This window comes from Amblyomma mixtum, chromosome 2, assembly GCF_055824585.1.
Source record: "Amblyomma mixtum isolate Tamu chromosome 2, ASM5582458v1, whole genome shotgun sequence".
NCBI classification, from domain to species: Eukaryota; Metazoa; Arthropoda; class Arachnida; order Ixodida; family Ixodidae; genus Amblyomma; species Amblyomma mixtum.
Window position 1 is genome coordinate 41,730,725 of NC_143013.1, and position 24,458 is coordinate 41,755,182.

At 46.2% G+C, this 24,458-nt stretch overlaps 2 protein-coding genes across 2 annotated transcripts in view; one reads left to right on the top strand and one right to left on the bottom strand.

Moving 5' to 3' along the window:
• Positions 1 to 2,502: 2,502 nt before the first annotated feature.
• On the bottom strand, positions 2,503 to 7,530 carry jagn (jagunal). Its single transcript, XM_089571330.1, has 2 exons — positions 7,355 to 7,530; positions 2,503 to 5,943 (listed from the first exon to the last, which is right to left on the bottom strand). Exons 1-2 carry the CDS (start codon positions 7,441 to 7,443, stop codon positions 5,451 to 5,453), a joined length of 582 nt encoding a protein of 193 aa, XP_089427456.1. The 5' UTR covers positions 7,444 to 7,530; the 3' UTR covers positions 2,503 to 5,450.
• Positions 7,531 to 7,718: 188 nt separating this feature from the next.
• LOC149359110 (X-linked retinitis pigmentosa GTPase regulator-like) overlaps positions 7,719 to 24,458 on the top strand; it is a 39,648-nt gene continuing 22,908 nt past the window's right edge. The window contains exons 1-9 of the mRNA XM_089571331.1: positions 7,719 to 7,928; positions 9,693 to 9,818; positions 12,143 to 12,235; positions 16,333 to 16,395; positions 17,062 to 17,220; positions 18,425 to 18,574; positions 20,518 to 20,679; positions 21,516 to 21,674; positions 22,709 to 22,836. Coding sequence (XP_089427457.1) covers positions 7,898 to 7,928; positions 9,693 to 9,818; positions 12,143 to 12,235; positions 16,333 to 16,395; positions 17,062 to 17,220; positions 18,425 to 18,574; positions 20,518 to 20,679; positions 21,516 to 21,674; positions 22,709 to 22,836 — 1,071 coding nt within the window. The 5' untranslated portion in view covers positions 7,719 to 7,897. The remainder of the gene's footprint in view (positions 7,929 to 9,692; positions 9,819 to 12,142; positions 12,236 to 16,332; positions 16,396 to 17,061; positions 17,221 to 18,424; positions 18,575 to 20,517; positions 20,680 to 21,515; positions 21,675 to 22,708; positions 22,837 to 24,458) is intronic.

Sequence of the window (24,458 nt, forward strand, 5' to 3'; positions counted from 1 at the left end):
GCTGGGAAGGTGACTTTATCTTGGCAAGTCTCCGTTTCGTAATGCATGCTCTTTCGATATGCCCTCGCTTGTGGCAAAAATTACACGTGGCTGACTGGAATCGACATCCCTGGGGGTTGTGTTGGTCGTCACACCGCCAGCAGCGTTGTGCCTTTTTGACCGATTTTACAACAACAGAAGGCTTGCGCACCTGGTTGCTTGTCTGGTGTACCGGCTCGGTGTTCCGGCGAATCCCTCTCTGCTGGTGACCGGCGCTCTCCGCTCGAACGGCGATGTCGTAAGCTTTGCTGAATGTGAGGTCCTTCTCAGCGAACAGGCGCTGCTGCAGTGACTCGTCACTCAGTCCGCACACAAATCTGTCGCGTAACATCACGTCCAAGGGAAGCATGGTGGTGTTAGCAGAAGAAGCTGCGTCTCCCTCCTGCCCGGTAGCTGTTGTCGACAGCGTTCCAAAATTGCAGTCGGCAGCGAGCTTCTTGAGCGCGGCTACGTAGGCGCTCACAGTTTCTCCTCCCAGTTGATCTCGTCGTTGGAAGCGAGCCCGGCTGTAGACCTCGGATGGCCTTGGGTCGTAGTGCTTTTGCAGCGCTTTTACGATGTCGTCGTAAGACACTGCCGCTGGTGTGCTTGGCTGAATAAGGGCGCAGACAGTATCGTAGGTCTGCTCCCCGCACAGCGTCAGCAGGTTGGCCCTCTTCAAGGCTGGGTCTGTGATGTTGTTAGCTTCAAAGTAGAACTGAAGGCGTCCAACCCACGATGACCACGATGAGCCGTTGAACTCTGGTATCTGATTGGGAAACCCTCGCGTAGCCATGGCTTGTCAATAGCGTTGCGTAGCGCGGGTCGAATCCACTTTCTCGTCGCCACTGTCGTGTCCGGTCGCTGTGTTGAATGCAGCGAAAGACGCACACGGTACTTTAAGACTTCGTTTATTTAAAGCCGATGAGGGTGCGACCAGCGTCGACCGAGGCAGGAGCCGAACTGGCCGCCCGAAGAAAGGAGGGAGCTGAGAAGCGTCCACGGGAGGGAGTGGCTTCCCAGAACAGGAGGAGGGTGCGGGGGCGCACCGTGGGGGGGCATCCGGCGACAGCGTGCGACGAGGGGCAAGCGGTCGTTAGGAGGGGAATGCGAGTGGTCGTTAGGAGGGGGCGCACACACACAAAAGCAATAAGGGGACACAACAAAACCACACCCCATATTCACCTCGTCACGCGGTTTCACAGCTCTAGCGCCGGCCGCAGGTACCCAAGGCCGCGCAGCCGACTCGTTTCCACACGCGTAAACTGATCGGAGCGCGCTGTTAGGAGAAGTGCCCTTTGCAGGGGTGCGGCGCGCAGTTCGATGTATCGAACGACCGGCGAAATCGTAGTTCGATATACTACGATTTCGCCGGTCGTTCGACATCGAACATGAAATTTTCCAATAGTTTTACATCGCATTTTCAAACGAATAACCTGTGTTTGATATACACAATAATTTTAAATAATACGTCTGTGTTTCAAATAATGTGCGAGAAAAAGAAAGCATGAGAAAATCATTCTCTGCGAGGTTGAGGACAATAAATGACTCCCTCCCCCCTCTTTCACAATTAGAAAAATTCTTTCGGCTGCCATTCCGATTACAATAAATTTCGGGCTTCTTTGATCACAATCATACAGTCGATGGAATTGGGTGAATCTCCACTAGGTAGATTATAGTAGAAGTCGTCCTTAAGGCATAATGGGCATCATGTTGCTCTTTAAGGTGCACTGTAATGTTGTGCTTCTTGATTGAAAGTCCACCCTTAAGCATAAACTTGATGGCACTCTATCCAGAATTATACAGCTGCAAGCTTTTAACTCATTGTTTTTCATTGAGACAGATGTGCATCAGACTTTTCTGCCTTCAGTACATCCTGCACAAACACATTAACACAAACCGTTTGTTTTCGCTTCATAACGCAAATCGAACTGAACTGTATTGACAGTACCAGAATGCTAGCCAGAGCACAACAGTTCAGACAGACCAGAGACAAAGCAAACGGTGAATAAAGAAACAGGAGAAAGAGAGAACACAGAGAGGAAGAGATTTTCACTCGGAGTTGCAATGCAAGCTCAGAGTCATTTACATTTTTCCTAAAGCAGAGATGCCTCCCTGCATGCAATAAGGAATGGGTGTTATAAGAGGGAATCAGACTGAATGGCCTTCAAGTAGGGTAGCTCATTGATTTGCATAATTCATAAATTCTTTCTGCAACTTTCAATTGCACCCCACAATTGCCAATTTCTCAATATCCTTCTTTCCATGCAGACCTATCATGGTAGCATGCTGCATGGCTTCAAAGTGGATTGTTTTTGAAACAGTTGTCAAAGAATAATTTCGAACATATACTATGCAATTCGCTCAATGAATCTAACAGCTGGATGTCTACTATGCTATCTGGAAATTTAGAATATTGATACACCCCTACTTCAGATGCTTACTATGACTGTAAATATGGTGCACAATGCAAAAGTACCAACAAACAATTGGAATAATTTATTGCGCCACAGTTTCACATTTCGATGTCACAACAGCTGGCAGTAATTAGGCAGAAAGATGTTACTTTCACTTTAGTAATAAAACACACCCTGCATCGTTTGCAGCCTGCAAACCATTGCTGTCCCAAAGCAAACCCACCAAAGTATCAGGAGCATGCATCTTAAGTTTTCTCCTGATGAAGAACATACCAACAATCACACTGGCACATAAAAAGAAATCACTCCACGGCAATGCCTACGAATGCAAAGCTACAAAGGATCCTGTACAGGCACGAGGACAAGGTCAAAATTACTTCGTGTGGAAAAAGCATAACAAACAACGGTCACTTTTGAGTATTTTGTTTCTTCAGGCAACCTTGAGAAGCTGCTGCTGGCAAACAAAACCTTTTCTGTTTTTGGCACTAACTGTGAGAAATAAATGTGTAATTATTTCACATGACAAAAAATTTAAACCTCAGTGTTGTCTCCTAGCCTCCAAATAATCAGTGCATGGCAGTAGTCAGCACTCCCAATGTAATGTGGAACAAAAGAAAAAATAAACAATTTTTTTTAGGACATGAAATATCAGCATGTTCAGTGAAGCAATTCATAAACGCTTTCATTTTACTCACAAAATTGCCAGAGAAACAAGAACTTCGGTAGATATTTTTTTCACACAAATGAGCTATGGTTATTTCTTTTGTTGTTGCTGCATAGCTAAATGGGCAAGCTTTCATTGTTATAACTGCTCCTGCTAGAGACTTTCGAGCCTGAACACTGCCATAATGCTCACTGGACTGCATTTTGCACCTGGCACTACTAATCCACCGTGCCTGCGGCACTGAGAATAGTGGCTTAGCGAACACATTGGCGACGCCCAGAGAGCGGCTGGTAGTGGCAGGCACAAAAAGCAGTCCAATAAGCAGTATCACGGCACTCAGGTTGGAGAGGTCTATACTGGGTGTGAAGCCTGCATGGCAGACCAAAAAAGTATGGCAGAGAGCAACATTTTTTGTTATATCATCATGCACCATGAGCCACTGACCGAAATAAGCAAATTACTTCACACCTTTTTGAAAACAAATGCCTATCCTTCCACAAGGAGATTACAGGGTGCTTTTTACGCTCTAAATTTCTTGAGGGTCACAAGAACCGTTTTCCTCACTTTGCAGAGCCTCCGCCTGAAAAATGGCCCAGTAGCAACTCAGAGAAAGGATGCAAAATGTGTGTAAAGACTCATGTGTGCCATGTAAAGCTGCATTAGTAGTAATTTGCTTCTGTATATGCTTACTGCATAGAATAATAAAATAGCCCACTGCATTATCAGCCACACAATCAATGTATTTTCGGGCTGTTTTGCACTAGATTATGGGAAAAGTGAAAAAGCACAGCAAGGTGTGTTATTGCAGGCTACTGTTGGCCAAAGCAACTACAAAAAGCAGATCATGTGATAAAGACTACAAAGCAAGCTGTCTAAGTTTCTCTGCTGCAACATGTACCGACAAAATAAATGCCACTGCAAATGATAGGTTCTGACAAATAAGACTATGTGTTCTAGTCATAAACTGCACAAAGTTTAAGGTTTCACAAACATGAAGAACAAGAAGCTTCGGCAAGATGAACTAGAAAACTTCAAAGCAAAGTACAAAGGTTTCAACTTACAAAATGCTGCCCTAAACCTAGCAAGTTGCGAACATCTGAATTCCAAATAGAAGTGCGGAGAAATCATCTGATATACACTGACTGCAAGAAGTGCAGTGACCTGCCATCATAATTATTTCACTACATGCCACTGAAAAAAAAAAATGGGGGGGCTGGAAAAACCTTTGAACTCCAGCACTTGTGCTGGACTTTAGTAGAAAATCCTCAGTTATATAAACTGCTTCACTCAGCCTGAAACTGCATTGGCAGGCTGCTTCTAGGGTCGCAATCTCAGCCCACAGTTTTGTATGCAGTGTATCTCACCAGCAGAATTCGGCATGAGCTTGCATGTGCAGCCATGTGCAAAGAAGACATCATCACAGTTTTTTTCTCCCGCAAATGGTTCCCGACATCACACAACAGACAGCTTTGCAAGCACAAGACTGACTGGACATGGGCAAGGCACGACACATGACACGGATGGGCATTCCCGTGGTCCCCCGAAAATTGTCAGGAGACGCCACGCTTCGAGAATGGTTGCTTCTCCTCACAAACTTGCATTGTCCGTGAGTCTTCACAGGGAGCACATAGGAGACTACAGTAAAGGCACAGCAGCAGTGCCAAAGTTCTCGGTTGTCAAAGCTGTAACCAGCCACAGTTCAGCTCGGCGATGTCACAGTACAGCTGCACTTTTTCTCTGCACAAAAAAAGCTCCTGGGGGCCACTAGAAGCAGTGCCATGGTAACAGTAGGGGAAGACATAGGACAGAGACTAGCTGTAGTTCATGCTTGAGCATAGAAAAAAAAAAATTACCCCACAAGAAACAACTACGTGGGCTTCCATTCAGCACATATCAATCTTACGTGTCACTGTACCTTCATTTAATATGTGCGTCAGGCTTGCTGCCCTGTAAGAAGCAAAACCACGATTATACAGCTAGGAGCATCAGGAGAAGACTTGAGCCTGCACCAGTAACACATTGCCGAAATCATGGAGTTCAATAACAAATGCCACACTGGAAGTGCACACGCTGTCGGGAGGGAACAGAGATGGCAGTAGTGGACAAAGAGTGTATAACGAGGGCTCCTGAGTAGGGTGGAAGGGGCTGTACTAGGCGACGAGATGACAGGCTTGCCACACCTGCTGGCACTTGGTCGGCAGCCGACAACTGTGACACTGGTCCAGTGCAGTTTACACATGTAGGAGCAAAGAAGGGAGGCGGAAGATCATTTGTACAGGGGCAGTCATCCAGAACGTTGCGGTGGGTGTGTTTGTTTTATCAGTGGAGTGACAGGGCAACGGACAGGCAGCCTATTTGGCCTTCTTCGCGGCAACACCCCGCTGCCAGGCCAGGACAAGCCTCACGGCAAAGTAGAGCGAAAACATGTGAACTTGGAAGGCCACGGTGAGGAAGGCGTACCACAGCACAGCCACAGGGTAGCCCTGCCACAACTCGACGCCTTGGACGGCATGACCGTGCTGCACAAAGGCGTACATGTCACGGAAGAAGTAGACCGCAGCTCCAAACACGGGGCACAGTCCCAGGAGGAACGTGCCGACGGCGTAGACCTTCATGCTGCTGGCGCGGTTGCGGCGAATGGCGGTGAGGCCAGGCAACATGAAGACGAGGCTGGCAAGCCACACCCACTCCCAGAGAAGAGGCTTGGGGATGTACAGCTCTTCCAGCTCAAGGATGAAGATGTCCAGCCGATCGAGAACATCCTCGGCAAGCTTGGCACACATGGCCAGGAAGAGAAAGAAATGCAGCAGCATTGAGAACTTTAGTCGCGTCTTGTAGATGGCACTGAAAGGACGGGAATAGAAGAAAGGAGTGCAGCAGTCAGGACACTGGCAAATTTATTTCAAAAACACTTCTCGTACCTGGGCCTGAAAAGTCTCACATGCTCAAGTGCTAATTACGAGCTGTGCAAGCTTTGGTGTTTAGAAATATCTCTGAGTGCAACCGCAAGCTATGCGAGAACCAGAGCTTAATAACGTTTTAATCACTGCTTTTCTTGAGCTCTAGAAATCGTGGCACTTAGCAACCAAACGGCGATGACGGTTCGTACCCACTCACATACAAATCGCTGTTACTTTTATGCATTGCAGAAAAGGCAAGGTTAGCATGCAGGATGCCACATGATTAAGAATGAACTCACAAACTTTGTCATGCAATACACAGCAGTGTGTGAAATAATGAACACTGCGCTGGTTCACTGGCTGCATCTTCCTACATGCTGCTCGAGATAAGTTGACAAGAGGAGCATGGGGCTTTTTTGCACAGCAACATGACGGTGATGACAGAAAAGGCTATGTAGAGGCAAATCAAGCCCTATGCACACACATCACATACAAAATGTTTAAAGCAAAAGTCCCCCAAAGTGCACTGTTTTGGGTCCTGCTGGTGTTGCACTACGATAAACTAACTGCCCACTGCCGAAAGAACATTACGTTTTCGAGTAAAACGAAGGATAAAGTGCGGATCGAAAATGAAACCAACTGCCAATCCAGCTTTTCTTAATGACGATTTTTCTGACCGACAAGCAGCGGCAGCACGGAACGATCGGCGGGTCTCGAGAGATACCTGGCCGCAGCATTCACTTGCAGTGTCGCAGTGCATCGGACAGACACCCAACGATGATATCATTTGCGCCAACTATCGCGTTTCTACAGGCCATGGGTTCAATATCCTTATAAAACAGACGAAATTAAGAGATCAGCTGTTCAACGCACGTTCATCAATCGCAGCATCAGGGGCAACTTTCATTAGAGAGCATGCTTTTTTGAATCGTCAGGACGCGCCGGCAGAACCCTGACAGCTGTGGGCTTGGCGAAGATATTCTATCACTCATGCAAACACCCCAAATTGCCGAGCGGGAAACGGTAGCGTGCTTCACCGCGAAAAACATAGGAAGCAGCGCAGCAGCCGTCTAGCCAAGTTTCCAGTAACCGGGAAAAATCCCTCCAACGGGGTGCCACGTATTGCCTGCCGCGCTAATTTTACAACACGGTCCCTGCACTTGCCAGCCACCACATAAGCCTGATGTAGCTTCGCCCCTTTATAATTACGCAATACACCGTGTCCTCAATGTTTTTCTATCGCCCAATTCGCTTCGATGCCTTGTTGTACCAGAAGTTATTCCGGCTGTTCCTAATATTAGCAACGCTTGCTAAGGGTATTTGCTCGAAGACAATTGCTGCAAAAAACAACTAACCTGATTTGGTAGTGCGATGCCACTTTTTGTCGATGATTGAAATCACTGCCATCAGTGCCGCTAACGTGGATGCCGCCTCGAGAAGCCATGTCTTCTGTTATTCTTCGTACAAAATTTGAGGAATCCTTGATCGAGGTCGGCAAGACGACATCGTCTCCCTACCGGAAGCCCTAGACCACTTCCGGCTAAAACGTACTAAAACGCAGCAATTTAATTACTATTCATTAATCAATAAAATAATAACGTTTGAATTAAATAATTATTTGCAACAAATAAGATTCAAATAATGTTTTCTCGATATTCTTGTTCCAACCTTTTATTGCTTACGAAACTGTTCATGGTTGCTCCATGCACGGCCGGCCGAATCCACTTATACGGAAGAGAGCATAGGGAGGGTGCCTTATATTTCATCCTTTTGCGTTCTTGGGTTTGCGTGCATGTTTCATCCCGAACCGAACCATTTCCACGATTTTTGTGCGTCTCCCCTGTAACTTTCGATACATTTTCGTCGACTGCTTACCGTGACCCCTTCGAAAACTCAAAATGACAGCTGATGAGGAAGAGGACATCCCAGGTAAGCTCGCTCCCGTTGCTACAGTTGAAAGATGCTCGCGTCTCGAGCTCATCGTGTTCTTTTGCGCCTGTTTCGCTCTTTGATTTAATTTTTCATCTATTGGTCAGTGCCGACCGGGCGCATCCTATCCGAAACCAGCGCACCCGATCAAACGATCGGGGCGTGGAGCATGCTTCTCCGGTGTACCGCTATGCGGAGATGACCACTCCTACGCACGCAAACGGGTTCGCACCACATCGGTCGCTATGCAGACCGAGCTAGCGCGACGAACGGCGTTCGCTGTCTCCGGGTTTCCCGGAAGAGCACGTTTTTTCGTTCGTGTTTTTTTTTTTTCCACGGTCTTGTGCGCGACGTCTCGAAGCACGCTTCGCCGCCGTAGGTCAGGGAGAGCGTAAAATGCGACCCTCGTACGCTGCGCTCGTCGCGATTAATTACGACGCCGCACTTGAGAGGGGAGGGGCTGCGCGGGAGGGAACGCGCCGTTACGGCATATGAGCGCTGCTTCGCGACGATTTCCCTCGCTGCGCGCTCGACTGGCCCGATATTCTTGCTTTCTGCGAGCGGAAGAGAGTCGCGCCGTCGTTGCTAACTGGCAGTACGTGGTGCGCGGCTCCCTGCCGTCTTACAGACTACTTATTTTGGAATCGGGCCAAGGTTATTTGATTGTGACAGACCGGGGGTGTGGCCGGTGCGCGCTCTCTGCGTGGTGTAGCGCACTTCGCGACGCGCCGCGTCGGTAACGCGCGCGTACGCGTAGCGCCGCTGTACCTTGGAATGTCTGTGTAGTGGCACGCGGAACTCGACCTGTTGGTCTAAGGGGCAGCTTGCATTGTGGTCATCATTATCTCATGTATAACGCGGCCGTCATGCGATCTCAGTCACTTGACGCGAATTACTCATCGTGAATTGTGCGCTTGATGTAGTACACAGTTTACTTGTGCGCCGTTTTTTTTTTCTCTCTCTCGAATAAACCTCATGAGAGAAAGCTATTAATTTTTATGCAAAAACTGAAATTGATTTTGCAGAGCTGTAGTAGAAATGCGCTGAGTATAAAAAGAACAAGACGATACAGGACTGGACGAAGCACATTTTTATACTCAGCGCATTTTTACTACAGCTCTAAAAATGAAACACCAACTAGCCCCACTTGTCGCATTGTTAGCAGTGATTTGCACGTCATTATTTAACATGGAAAATTACTTGTAGAAGCAAGCCTGATCTGAGCGCGTATTGTCTACTTCAATGAGCTTTTAGCATTTTGTTCTTGGATCAGGCGCACTGGTAAGAAATGTTGGCTACCAACTTGTTACTGGTGTCGTGTAATATCAGCTAAACACTGATACATAGGAAACGTCACCAGTTGAAAACTGCTACCAAAAGGCGCAATTTAAACTTTCCTAAAAAAAAAGAGGACCAAAATTTGTAGGGAGACAGATTAAAAAGAGTCAAAGAAACGAATGGCACAGTCGGTACACTTCTGTAAAACATAATCCTAAACTGCCATGTTTTAACACTAAATGTGCTGCCTTTATACTAGTGATGGGCCATGTGTTAGCCTGGCCTTGTGGGAGGCACAGCTTGTTGACACATGCAAGTCGTGCGCATCATGCATTTCCAGCAAGCATTTTGACCATGTTGAATGTATTGGCTATTAGCAACTTCTTGATATGGGAAAAAAAGGCTCTTTATTACTGCATTCTGCAAACGCCTCTATTTCTGGACAATTGTTCAGTCTGTTTGGTTCTTGCGTTCATCTTCCGCTAGGCTCTGGGGCAGTATGCACCTTTGGAAAGACAAGGTTTGCTGGCAACATGCCCGGAATGTTCTGGGTGAAAAACGATCCTGTCATTCACGTGGCCTGCGGGGACGAGCACTCAGTCTTCATAACTGGTATGTCCAGCTGCACAGCATGTGAGCTGCCTGCCTAGCGTGGTGTCATTTTTGTGATGACTGTTGCAGCTGCTCTGCGAGAAAAGCTAATACGTAGTTGCCTGTACCTTTGCTACAGTATATATGATGTCTGCTTAGCGCATTGGCTGTGTATCTCTTTTGTTCTCCTGCTCTGCTTGATGAAATGATTTCATTGTTTTCCTTGTTAGTCTCTTATTAGTTTCTTCTATTGAAGCTGTGCACTGGGCACTCTTAGAGCAAGTTTGATAGTCAGAGCCCTTCCATTGGCGCAGAAGGTGATATAGGTGAGGTGGCAAATGGTGAGAAATTTTGATAAAACAGTATATATGAGAATAACGCTTAAAAAGAATCCTCTTCTCTACCAATATGGTAGTTTCGATAGTGCACTCTCTGAGGTAGCATGCTACAAATATCTAGGCCTATGGATTTCCAATAATCTTTCCTGAACAAACATATTGATACCGTCTCGGCAAATGCTCTTTGCAAAATATTCTTCTTGAGGCATGCACTACGGTTCGCTACTCCTGAAACACGTTTCCTTGTGTATAACACTATTGTGCGGCCAATCTTAGAATATGCCGTAATTAGAAAGGATTCAAAAGAAAGCAGTAAGATTTATCTATAATTCCTATGGCCGCATCTCTATCACTAATCTTCTTAAAGAGAGTGGCTTACCATCCGTTACTGATAGAAATCGTATTTGTCGTTTGAAATTCTTTTTCCGGTTAATTCATGGGCATTACAACATTGACATCTCAAAAATTGTTGGTTACTCCAGTGGTTATGCAATGCAGCTGCAACATTCTCTTTCCGTAATACCTTTATCCACAAGAACGAACTGCTACAAATATTCCTATTTTCCTAGAACTATTACCGAGTAGAACAACCTTGCTGGTCATATAGTAGAACAGAATTATTTGTCCCATTTTGAGGCACTGCTGCAACAAGTGACAAACTTTTGAGTGTTCGTTTCCTCAGTAATTTGTGCTGATTTACTAAAAGTGCTTGATTATAGCCTGTTATATGCTTGGCTCGATGACTGTAGTGTATGTATTCTAATGTTGTGAAACGGTAGAGTGTGATGTAGTAATTTCGCTGCTGGTGGTGCCTTGTCTGCTGTATTTTTTTTTTCTTTTTGTCCTTTGGTGTTACACAAATTATGTTCCCACCTGTGATGGTCTTGTTGTTCAGGACAGCAGTATTTGTAAATAAATAAAAAAAAGGAGCTGATCACAATGCCTTAATGTGATAATCACAGCTATTTTTATCGGTGCTTTAACCACTGTCCCGCTGCGAGATATCACCACAGTTGTGCTGCCATCACTGGCCGCCATTTCATGGCCGATAAGTTACACCAGAAATCCAACATGCAAGAGGCTTATTTTAGATTGCATTAGATTTTGTGACTCTCCATCTGGTGGATCTGCCTTGTTAGTTATCCTCCGTGAGATGTGTTTGATAACTAGCTCAGCTAATTCCTTCCTGTGTTGATAAACCACTAGGATAGCTGGGTATGTCTGTGGTGGCAAAAACCACTGATAATAGCAGCCCTGTAAGAAGCTAATTTGTGGTGAGACGCTGCATGTTATGCAACAAGCACACCATTCAAAGTAGTCTTGTGTATTGGATGAATGACATGCACAGATTTGTGATGGCAGTGCTTTTACATAAGCACCTTTGGTATATTTGTCATCAGTGTGCTGTACACCAACAAGAGTTGTGGATTCAGTTGTTGATTAGAAGAAACAACTGCTTCATGTAGTGCCTGTACCAGGTTAGAAGAGGTTAGCATGGTGGTATACTTTACTGATCTAAGTTTAGTGGCCTTTTTAAATTGGCAGTGTATTGCTAACAGTATGTTGCAAAATGTCAGAAAAAATGTCTGAGTTTTTAAAAAAATAAATCAGGATGATCAGATCATGACCAGTAAAGGAGGTAATGTATTAATACGGCGTTTTATTATAGGATGGTGCTAAACTGGCTCATGGTGCTTTAATTCCTTCTTCCCTTTAGTCTGGCAGGACAGCAGTGAGGATATGTGGGAATTTAAACTGTAGTCATTGTAAGAGCCAGTGAAGGTGTGTGTAAGGTTCAGCTGCCATGTGTCAAGGCACACATGAATGAACCACAGGAGCTGTTTGATTAGTGCACAAAAATATGTGTGCCTGCCCTGTAGTGCAAAGAAGCCTTGCTCACCAATTCTTTCCTATTGAAACTTTCAATTCCTTTAGCTGCTGTTTGTTCTGTGCTCTTTTAGAGATGCAGTGTTGCCAGTGTGCCTCTTTCCTGCATGCTCTTTCCAGCTGGAGGCCGTGTGTTCAGCTTCGGAAGCAACGAATACGGCCAGCTGGGGCACGGTCACAAGAACACTATTGTGCGACCCAAGTGCATAAAAGGTACCACCATGGCAAACCCCTGTCACTTTTCTTGAGTTTTGAAGGGTTCCTAAAGTGCCATTCTTTGAGGCTAGGTTATTCCTTTCCTAACTGCACTGGTAATGTGCTGGTAGAAGATGGAGGGCAACGACCAGTGTTGCGACCAGTGCAATACATGCAACGCCCACAGCCCACAATGCTCCGCCTATCATAAGTCAGCATGCTGCTGACACCTGTCTGTCTTTTTATCTTCTTATCTTCTTATTTTTGATGATCCGCTTGTCATTGACCTCGCTTCTCCTCTTTTGTGAGAGAACCTGCAAATGGTGGCATTTGTTATTTTTTGTGATCCAACAAACACCTGCTGGGCAGAAGGCATGGAAGATAGCTAGAGATTAGATGAAACATGTTCAAGGACTAGCAAGAATGTTTCAGGGCTCCTCTAGGGATTGGTGTTGGCCAGATGAACGCACTTGTCATTGCCTGATATCCAAGCTGCCTCACTGTGCCTGATATGTTGTACATGCTCAGGCAGATACTTATGTCACTACGTTTGATGCTTTTGAACTTGTTTCCTGAGCCATTTTTGTGTGTTTCAACTAACGGTGGAATGGCCATAGCAAGTTTTGTGTACATGGGCTCATTCCACAGACATCTAGGGAAGTGTGCCTAAAAATGGCACAAATGAAAGCTTCACTTTATGCATGGCTGAGGACAGATATGAGGGATAACTGTTGAAAAGAATTATTGGTTGGAAAAGCCGGCTGAGTTGCACCTGTGCCCATGGGCGTCCGGAGGGGGGGGCAAGGGGGGGCGGCTGCACCCCCCTGGAAAATCACTCACTCGAACCGTGAGTGATGGCCGCACACCAGGGGCGGCGGTGCGCTCAGCCAAAAGAGTAAAAGCGGCTCCGCTTCCACGCTTTGGGTCACATCTGCGAAGTGCCGCGTCCGGGGACGCGTCGTTGCAGACATACAGGGGCACCGGCGAGCATGTGTTTCGAGCTGTCTTGAGATGTGTGCCTGTTTCTTTGATCTCTAAAGAGATAGCGACACGGAGGCAGACAGTGCACACCCCGGCCACCGATGAATTCTTCAGGAGGGAGGGACAAATCAGCCGTGTCCATCCCCGCTTTGTCGGGCTGCTCAAGGGCAAGCGGGCGATGAGTTGGCGCCGCCGCCGCTCGCTGTCTCCTCCGATCCACGGGAGGGCGCAGTTCGGTACAAGCGCCGCTTTCAGAATCTTCGGCAAAGGGGATTAGCTGCTTTTGTTCACGGCGACGCAGTCTCCAGAGGCGCCCCCACACCAGCGTTCCTTGCGTCTTCTCCGGAAACCAGCGCCTTTGGTCAAGGCAGCCCGATGGCGCCTGCCTGGCTCGCCTGTCACCTCTGGCTGGGCCTCAAATCCCAACAGCGCCCATGTACTGTGCGATGTCAGTGCATGGTAAAGAGACCCAGGTGGTCGACATTATCCGGAACTCTGTACTAATCCGTCCCTCATAGCCTGAGTCGTTTTGGGGCTCTGAACCCCATAAAAACACACAAAACAAATTTTCCGACCGGAGTGGCGAGTGTCCCTTCCCCTCGGAAGTCGCGCGGCGTTCCTTGCGTGTGCGCGCCTCTGTGTTTGTGCTTCGGTGTTTTTAGTGGCCGGTTGTCAACGAAGCTGAGAACAACCAAGACAGCGGACGAGAAAACGACGAGCGGCGAGTAGTGTGTGTGCAAATACTCGACTGTGCGGTTGCGCGAGCAAGATGGAGCGAGGTGTATGAAGCTGCGAGCATGCGTTTATCTTGTCAATAAGTTTTCGTTGTATATATAGTCATTTTTTGTTTTCAACGTACGCATTCAACCGTTTTTCCAATCAATGTGTATATATTTTTAATACTACCAACCCCGAGGAACTCCATAGCCAGCTTTGTCTCGCGCGGTCCCGAATGATGGACATTCGACGCTTCTTCAAGCGTCAGCGGTTGTCTGACGAAGCATTATCCAAATGCGCCCCTCCAGATTCTGGTGTGACATGTGACAACGGTGTAGCATTTGAACAGAGTGATGCAAGCTTTTATCACCGGACAGTAGCTGATGTCGTCGACTCCATGGAAGGGACTCTGTCAACAGTGAGTTCAGGTGATGCAGCAGGCCGAGATGATTCCATTTCTCCTTTCTTGGGATTTAAGTCCGGATTTGACCAGAGCGATGCAACCTTTCATCACCGGACAGTAGCCGACGTCGTCGTCTCCATGGAAGTAACTCCACCAGCAAGCTCCGGTCACGCAGTAAGCCGAGACGATTCCCTTTCTCCTTGCTTGGGATTGAAGTCCGGAGACAACATCAAGAAAACAAATAACTTGCCTCAAGAATATGACTTAGGAGAGTTTCTAGGCAAAGCTAAACTCACCGGCATACCGGACTTTTTGAGGTTACGTCTTCTTACTAAGCCATGGTCGCCAAATGTTACATATGATTTTAAGACGGATGTAACACCTGGAAAGAGGCCTTTTCGACATCTATGGCTGGGAGATTACGCCCCCTGGCTTGCGTACTCAGCGACAGCGAAAGGCGCCTTTTGTCGTTTTTGCGTCATTTTTCCTCCGCGTGTTCACCGGGGTACTCAAGGTAGTTTTATCGTGCGCGCTTTCAGTAACTACAGAAAAATGCACGAGGTGTGCAGGGATCATGTAAAATCCCAATGGCACCAGGAGGCAATGACGGCCTCACAGAACTTTATGGATGTGATGAGAACCTGTATGCAGCAAGACTGAGCACTCTTCTCCACGAAGTGATAGTATCTTTTTGCATTTTTATTAATTTTAATTGTTTCTTCGTTGATAAACTCCAATGTATCTCTCCTAGCCTCGCTTTAATTTGCTGTTTGTATTTTTTCTTTCATGTGTGTATTTTACTTATTTATTTTATCTATATATAAATAAATAAATTTTCTCCGCAAATAGTGCCTTTTTGCTACGAACATACCCCCCCCCCCCCCCTCCGGCGCCAGAACCAATGGGGCCCCCCCCTGCAAAAAATTCTGCGGACGCCCTTGCCTGTGCCTAATATAGGGCATAAAAGCTACTGGTTTTTAGGTACAAATGGTTTTGAATATATCTGGCGAAACTCATTGAAAAAGTGCACAATGTGCTGGCAGTCACACCTGAACGTGTGGTGTATGCAGAAACTCTAGGATATAGATATGCACATCATAATCCCTGACCCTGTATGCATGAACCCATGTATGTATGTGTGTGCGTGCACAAAGACGTGAGAGAGATTTCTTTGAGGGCTGTGTAAGGGCTGCAGAGCATATATGGCTCACTTGTGGAAAGAGTATTTGCCATGAATAATAGTTTAGCTGTCATGTTACAAATAAAGGGAGTCCACATGGCAGGAGGAATGTGTTCTGCTTAGATGGATGCCACTGTGATTGTTGGCTTTTGCTGCTGGAAGCTGCTGGCAACAGCCACTTTGGTCACAACAAAAGTGAGGCAGCATTCTAACAGTGAGAGTGGCGTGTCCAATTTGTAGCATTTTTTTTTTTTCTTAGTGTGCTCGGAATGACCCATTTATGCTGATGCACACTTCATTGTTGTTGTGTGTGTTTCTTCACCTGTCGTGTGTGTTGTGTAGTTGCGCGTTATAACCAAGACACTTCATGCAGCTTCAGTAGAATGCAGATCCTTGTGCAGGTGCTGTTGAGGAACTTAATATCTGCCAAAAGGAAAAATGATGATAAGGCGAGGTACAAGCAGGAGTTGGAAGTGTCTTTGTTGCTGGTGCACGTGGAAGACGATGTAGAGGAAAGTGGTAGATGTAGGAGTGGAAGTGTTTCTTGGCATGCCTTGAGTGAAAATGAAGAAGGTAAACATCCTTCTCCTGCCAGTCATGCGTGACTGTTTTGCTTGAACGAGCTGAATTCAGATTCAGAAAAGCAACCCCTCGAGCAGCTGCCAGGATGTGTTTTGAATGCATGAAGGAAAACTCTTCCACAGCTTGCCTTTTTCAGGCAGCACCAGGTGGAGCAGATGCAGTGTGTAGTGTGATCGGTGTGAAAAAAAATTAAGTTGGTGTGATAAAAACCTTGACATAGTTTCATGCAGCTCGCATGCTTTGTCATTCCAGCACTGAAAGACCAAAGGGCTGTTCTTCTAGCATGTGGACGAGCTCACACCCTGGTTGCGACAGGTGAGAACAGCTGCATAGGATTGTTGTTCATCTATATACTAAATGTCTATGATTTAGTTTTTAAAGGGAGTGGTTTATTGGGTTTACAATTGGGTGAAGTAAAGTATGGTCGGCTCACAGTGATCTTTATTTTTCTGAATACTTCACGTTGTTTAGCAGTGAACTGCTGCTGTGCTATGGTACTCATCAAAGGTTGATATTGAATAAATAAATATTATTGCATGGATCGCCATTGCCATGATGTGAATGTTGCTATTATCACTTTATGACAATTATTTGCGCAGTGTATTGTTTCAGAAGTGCATTAACATGTTGAGTCCTGAATATTGGAAGGACTTTCTGGCACAGAACTTTACTGCAATCTGTGTAGCAGAGTAACATAGTAGATGGGCAGGTGGCAGCTTACTGCCAGTGGGAAGTATAGCACTATTCTTTTCGCTCCTGTAGTCAGTTTCCGCACATTTGAGGTTTTTGAAAATATAATTTTGCTTGTTTTTTGTTTTTATTTTGATTGACTGTGTCCAATTTCTTTCCTGATGTACATGTTTTTATCTATAATTTGCTTTTTTTTAGGATGTGCAGCAAATTTCGTATTCCAGTGTGGAAATGTCCTGAACGGGGTCTCAAATGCACGCTGTGCTTTTTCTTCCTTTTCTGTCATGGCAGATGACCACAGGGTGTATGGCTTTGGCGTCAACACCGAACATCAGCTGGGCCTCAACTCTCAGGAGTTCCAGCATGCCGAGCCTGCTCTTATCACTGCCCTGACCGGGCTGGAAATCAAGCAACTGGCCGCTGGCGCCGAGCACTCTGTAGCACTTACAGGTTTGCTAGCCCTAGTTTTTCCCTTTCTACAGTAAAAGCTGTTACAGCTTGTGCTCAGCCATGTAGCCCTGCATTCTACCAAGCAATCTACAGCGTCAGCTGTGAGATCTTTAGTTTATGAAGGAGTTAATTTAATTGAAGTTTATTAATTTAGTACAATGTCATTAAAAGGTTGCTTGCCAACTGTAACATGTGGCGGTATGCAGGTGGCAAAGTGGAAGGAGGAAAATCCCCTGCTTCACGTTTAGGGGAGAGGGAAAGTACAGAAGGGAAGAGAGGGAGGGGGGGGTGATTGGTGGCCAGATCTGATTTAGCTGATTCGCATTAGCATGGCTGGACTTTCTCCTACAGATGACAATGTAGATTCCACCACAAAGTGCAGGGCTGAGTGGCTAAACTAAAACTATAACAGCTTTTGCTGATTATTAGTATGCTAAGCTGATAAGCTTTACAATCTTTTTTTCCACCTCACGTGGAACTGAGATGGCAGATGAATTAGGCAGTTCCCTTGGCCAAGATAAGACATGCAGCTCTGATGTCTGGACGTGACTGTATCATTCTTCTATGTTTTTGTTGAGCTCGACGGCTGAAATTTTTCATCACGAGGAGCTCATGTGTAGCTAGCTTGGGTTCTGTATTGTTATCGTTTTGACAATGGTATGTTGCTACTAGCTGGAATTTAGTGCCTAAACAACACACTTGCAGCTTTTATTTCTTTTTTTGTTTTATCTATGCACGGTTTACTGCAGTCCTAAATTTGCTCTTGTTTCAAGGGTCCACGTTGCATTTTATGATGCGATTGAATTCTCGAACTGTTGTGCATACCAGAGGCCTTGCCATTGTTCATTGTCTGCTATTGTTGCTGCGATATTCTTTGGCATGCCATTACTTAGCAATATTTTTACTTGTGGGACAATAGAGCGCTTTTCATTACTTGCTGTGACTGGCATTGCTTGAATTACTTGCTGTAACTGGTATTGCCTGAATTACTTGCTGTAACTGGTATTGCTGGGGCCCACTGTTCCTGCTTTGTATAGCCATTGTCCAGTCTCATTTGCTCAAACACGAAAGTGGCCAGAAGTTTACTGAAATGAACCAGAACTTTAGTAGTGAAGGGCATATTTTGACCGGCAGGGGAGGGTGCTGATGCTGTCTGCTGCTTGGCATGCATTACCACGTTCCGTGATTGCCTGTTGCGTTGCAGACAAAGGGACGGCCTACGTCTGGGGCGGTGGGAAAGAAGGCCAGCTGGGACTGGGGACCAAGACCACAGTTCCTTCTCCGCTGGAGCTTAAAGTCGACATCAGGATAATGTGTATTTCGACGGGCTACTACCACACAGCCATTGTTTCTGGTGAGTCCCGTTGCCTGCAGTGGTTCATCTGTGTCAGAAAACCAAAACGGGATTTTTCCTGGCAAGGGTTTTAAAATTGTTCATTCGGAATTCTTGGTTACGCAGCCGCCTATTGGAGCATACCGTACAAACTTGTGTAAGGACTGGGCCCATGTACGGGCTGCACCCTGTTTTCTCGAAGGAAATATTTGAAGAAAAAAAAATCCTTGTAAAGGCCACACCTAACCTTTCCACAACCCAAGTGGGAATAGTCTTCGGAATGCGCGTATACAGGAGCTTCCAATTGGTGTGTTGTTTTTACTTGAAAAACATTTTTTTCACACATCGCATACTTGGGGCGCACCTGGAAAATTGCCTCTCGAATATGGAAAAAAAAAAGTGGAGCCCTTTTACGTGTTTATACGGTACTTTGTTTAGTATCCTAATTCAAATGTGTTGATGTTTCTTAAAGGTAATGGGACGGAAAAGATTGGTTGTGGCGTCATGCAAAGTAGTGACCTTGACCTTGGTGGCAAACTGAGCATTACAGGTAGCATGACAGCTTTAAGTGACAGCTTTGAGTGACTAATTCTTAAGTACAGTGGATGCTTCTGGTACGTACGCTTCTCGAAAGTCTACCAGGCAGGGGTGTGGCCGTGAAACATTGTGAATGTGTCAGAATGCACAGTAATGTACCGTATATTGCCGCAACAAGTCTGCGTTTTTTCCAGAAACGAACATCTGAAATGGGGGGTGGGGGGGGGGTTGTTCTATACACGGAGTGGCTATTTGCAGTTTAGGGTAGACTCGGCCAAGGCACGATACTATGTGCCTCCTGTTGGTGCCCATGCCTATTCCAGGCCAGACGCACGGAACCCGAAGTGTCAAAAAAAAAAAAAAGGCTCATTCAAGTGCAGATCGGTCAGTTCTGCTTTGAAAATTCAAATTGCATGCCGTTTACCAAGCTTGCTCTTGCTGGCAGCCGCTTTCCCTGACGAGTGGCCCGTTAACCTCTGGAGAGCTCGGGTTGCGTCAGAATGCAAAACTGCAGGACAGTTGACAGTTCAGTCTGCCATTACTCAGCCGGCTTCACGCAAGCATGGAAGGCAGAGTGGGGCGGTGTTTCATCGCGTTCTATCTTATTTGCCTCAGACTCCTGGCCTTGCGATAACATTGTTACTCATTTTCTGTTTTGGACTTTGCGTGCCATGATGCCTTCCTGCAAATGGAGTGAAAAGTTGAAAAATTTCCTATTGGCAAGCTTATTAGTAACAAGATTCAATTGTTTTTTTGATTTCCACAAACATTACTTCGCAGAAGCTACGGCCCGCAGAAGCCTTCACTCTGTAACTAAAAAAAAAAGCCTGTATTTGAAAAATTCTGATTCACCTTTGCTGAAACAACCTGTGTAACATTGTTCCACTTCCAGCCCTCTTCCTTCATGTGAGGAAGAGCTGATTAACATTCGACACTGAAATCTGTCTAGGCAAACTAGTGGCAAAAGTGGTGCCTCCTTGGTATGCCGACATGCGTGGAGGCTAACAAAGAGGGTTCAGCTTAAGTTAAGAACAACGCAGCGAGCTATGGAAAGGAAAATGATAGGTGTAACGTTAAGAGATCGAAAGCGGGCGGAGTGGGTGAGGGAACAAACGCGGGTTAATGACATCTTAGTTGAAATCAAGAGGAAGAAATGGGCTTGGGCAAGGCATGTAATGCGAAGGCAAGATAACCGCTGGTCCTTAAGGGTAACGGAGTGGATTCCAAGAGAAAGCAAACGTAGCAGGGGACGGCAGAAAGTTCGGTGGGCGGATGAGATTAAGAAGTTTGTGGGGATACAGTGGTGGCAACTGGCAAAGGACAGGGTTAATTGGAGAGACATGGGAGAGGCCTTTGCCCTGCAGTGGGTGTAGTCAGGCTGATGATGATGATGATGAGGAATAACCACTGTGGCGGTGCCTTTGCAGTTGATGGCATTCTGTACACATTTGGAGAGAGGGATGGAGGGAAGCTTGGCCTACCAAAGACCCTGTGCTGCAAGCGCTACAACAAACCCACCGAAGTTTCCACGATACCAGGGAAAATAGTCTCCGTCTCTTGTGGTGGAACTCACACAATGGCCCTGACAGGTACGGAGCTTCTTTTCCTGTCTCTTTTCGTTTTCACCTGGCCTTGTTCATTGTAGCTGTGCTAAGTGCCTAGGTCCACATATCGCTGTCAAACTTTCATTTCTGCCAGGTGAAGTCACTGGAGTATTTAGTATAATAGTTTGTCTAGCTGATTTGTCACAGTGATGTGTTGTTATGACCACGTGTAGAAAACATGGGTTACACTGATGACTACGGCTCTCCCCATTGCTGTTCCTTCAGTTACATCTGTTCTTTAGTATAAAATCTACAGTGAACGTATTGCACAGATTTTTGAGGAGTGAATGCAATGAAGCCAAAGTTAACCTTACTGTGAAATTCAAAATCTGATCATCCTTCGGGCCACCTAACTTTCACAAAAAATCTGCGCTCAAAAGAGTTGTTTTCAACTGGCAACCTTTCGAATTTAAACTGTACATAAAATGAATGTGCCATGAGAGAACACAGCTGTGTATGCTTTTAAAAGCAGTATAGTAATGATTCCATACTATGTAACACGACTAGAATTCTTTGTGAAGCTCCGGACTGCGTTAACTTGTTAACTGAAAATTGCTTTTATGAGCACATTGTAGTGCCCTTGCCTGATATTATGAAAGTTTATAGTTAGGGGAGGACGACAAACAGTGCTTAAAGAGCATGTTAAAACATGCATTCGTTGCACAAGAGATGATGGCTGCCCTTAGAGGACTGTACCTGATTAAGCAACACCTAGAGAAGTTTGGTTTACTATACAAGCTTTTCAGCGGCTTGGTGCATTGTTTCAAGCTGTAGGCTGCCCCTTCTGAGGCAATTTTTTTCCCCTCTTCCTCTGTTCATAGCCGAGGGCAAAGTATACGCTTTTGGTGATGGCCGGAATGGCCAGCTGGGACTGGGAAACAAGACGCTACAAACCAACAAGCCGCAGCTTATACCGTTCATCGAGGGCATCAAGATTGCAAAAGTGGTCTGCGGAGAAAGCCACACTGCTTTCCTGTCAGGTGAGCTGGAATTTTGTTGTTGAAGTCCTTGTCGACCTGCCCTGGTGGTGGCTGAGTGGATAGGGCGCTTGGCTGCCGGAGGCAGAGTGGAGAGAGGGAAATCCCCCTCTCACTTTCAGAGAAGGAAAGGGAGAAGGAAGAGAGAGGGCGGGGGGGGGGGGGGGGGGGGGCGACAGGTAGCAGAGAGTGGATTAGGGGTAACACTGTTATAACACTGTGGTTACTGTATTGGATCGGATGAATGGAGGTAGGGTACAGCGTGTCACTCGGTGATTGATAGAATATATCGTGCCACATACTCGCACGGTCTTAAAGATGCACTGAAGAGGAATCTGAACTCGTCTTTTTGCCACAGCAACTCGATCTACACGTTCCGAGCATTCTTAGAAACTTCGATTTATTGCCCTGTGTGGGCCGATTTCCTTAATTAAATCGAATTAACATCCGGCTCCCGCCTTTATTTTTTGAATTCTCCCCGTACGGTGGGCGGAGTCTACCAACGCGTGGAGTGCCTTTCAGACAGCTTCGTGGAGGCTTTGCTTTCGCTCTATTTTCTTTTCTAGGTTTCCGTGAAGAAATAGTTTCATTCGCAGATAATATAGCCGCAAAATAAGCCCGCAGAAATAAAAATACGCGCGGACTATTTGCTTCTACGGATTACTACGTATTACTTCGCCGATGGCAGAGCGGCAAGCCGCCACGGGATTGGGTGAAAGGCACTCCACGCGTTGGTCGACTCCGCCCACCGTACAGGGAGAATTCAAATAAAAAAGGCGGGAACCGGACGTTAATTCGATTTAATTAGGAAAATCGGCCACACAGGGCAATAAATCGAAGTTTCTAAGAATGCTGGGAACGTGTGGATTGAGCTCCCGCGGCAAAAAGACGAGTTCAGATTCCTCTTCACTGCACCTTTAAACCTGTCAACAGCAGCGGTGGCGCCATCCAGGCGGAACACTAACTCTAACACATGCTCTGCTGCATGAACCACATTGATCATGTGTACATTTTCTTTTTTGCCTTTCTTTTCTCAGACAAGAGGCAGCTTCTGACATGCGGAGACGCCCGTCATGGAAAGTTGGCTCTGCTTACCAACGATGCCTCGGCAAACCAGTTCTCCCCCGGCTTGGTGGAAGAGCTTCTTTCCTACCAGGTTCAGCAGGTAATGCCAGGAAGGATGAAATGACTGCACGGTTCAAAAGCATGGAGAAAATGTGAAGTGAGAGCGTCTCTTTTAAACCCGATGTTTAATGTTTTGTTTAGCCACTTTTCCCAGGCTGATTTGCATCATTATTTTAAAGCACCCGCCAATTTCTGCAGCAGAGCATATAGAGTTCTTGAGAACAGTGGGCAGAGCGAGACATTTGGCCCACATACATATGCGCTCATCGACATGCATAATGTGCATGTACGAAGAATGCATTTGATGTGCATTCGGTAGAAGTAATTATATTCCGTGCAGCAAAAATTTTCAGTATGCAGGAACGGTCCGGCATTTACTTCGTTGTCTTCTAAAATCTAACACGACATCGGTGCCCTTTACTTAGAGCATGTAAAGCAAACGGTGCATTTTGCAAACTTTTAGGCGTTACTTTGACAAAATGATGGCAATATTTGCTGCAATATCCAGATTCAGTCTATCTCTGAGGCTATCAAGGCTACACTTGAGAAGGTTCAGGGTCATTAGTATGTTGAACCAGCTACTTATAGTGTGCAGAAGTGCTAGGTAGTTAGTTTATCTTGAGAGCAACATAGCTTTGAGATCCAAAATTGGGGGGCCTTCTTAACCACATTCCTAAAGAAGAAAATGCAATAGCATTTAGTCTAATGTTCTTGCGATTTTCCTGCCAAAACTCCTGTTGGAACCAGTTTCATCATTGCCTTTGTATGGGATGCATGAGTCATCACCTTTTAGAATGTTCCAGTACCTTCCATTGGGTCATACTAATCTGACCCACTAGTCCACCTTAATCCATTTTCTGGGCTGGGCCTACTTCCAAAGTCTTGGGGGGGGTCTGTTGGGGTTCTTAGGGGTGGACCAGCTTCCAAGTTTTGGGGGTCCTCACATTTTTAAGTTTGAGGGTGCCCTGTGATTGGTCCACTTGTAGATATGTGGTATTGATGTTGTCACGACCCTCTCATTCGCATTCATTGATAGCGGGGAATCCTCATGGTCACCTTACTGGCACAGTGGAGCAGCAGTTAAGCAATGTGCCGCTGTCCCAGCAGGTGGCTCTTTCAAACATAGCCGCTGGTGGTGCTTGTGAGAGTCCTGAGCTCCAGTAAGGCTCATGCACAGTGCCACGGTGGGCAGGTGGCAGCTACATTGAATTTGGCGACGGTGGGCAGTTTGTTCACAATGCGGTGGGCAGGTTGTGATGGGAATTTCATCGGGGAACTTCAGCCAATCGGAAAATTTCATGGAGAATTTCAAATTTGGCAGTGCTCTCTGATTGGTCAGCTGTGGTCACGTGACCCTGATGATGTCATTAGGGAATTGACTAGTGAGAGCCCCGCTGCGGTGGCTCAGTGGTTACGGCGCTCGGCTGCTGTCCTGAAAGGCGCGGGTTCGATCCCGGCCGCGGCAGCTGAATTTCGATGGTGGAGACATTCCAGAGGCCCGTGTACTGTACGATGTCAGTGCACGTTAAAGAACCCCAGGTGGTCGAAATTTCCGGAGCCCTCCACTACAGTGTCCCTCATAGCCTGAGTTGCTTTGGGACGTTAAACCCCCATAAACTAATAAACGTAAACCAACTAGTGAGGGAATTTTGTTACGAAGAA

Bases quoted from the DNA above. Each gene is read 5' to 3' on its own strand.
- jagn (XM_089571330.1), bottom strand. From the start codon at position 7,443: ATGGCTTCTCGAGGCGGCATCCACGTTAGCGGCACTGATGGCAGTGAT. The intron at 5,944-7,354 runs GTTAGTTGTTTT...CCGTCCTTTCAG, and splicing joins GCATCGCACTACCAAATCAG to TGCCATCTACAAGACGCGAC.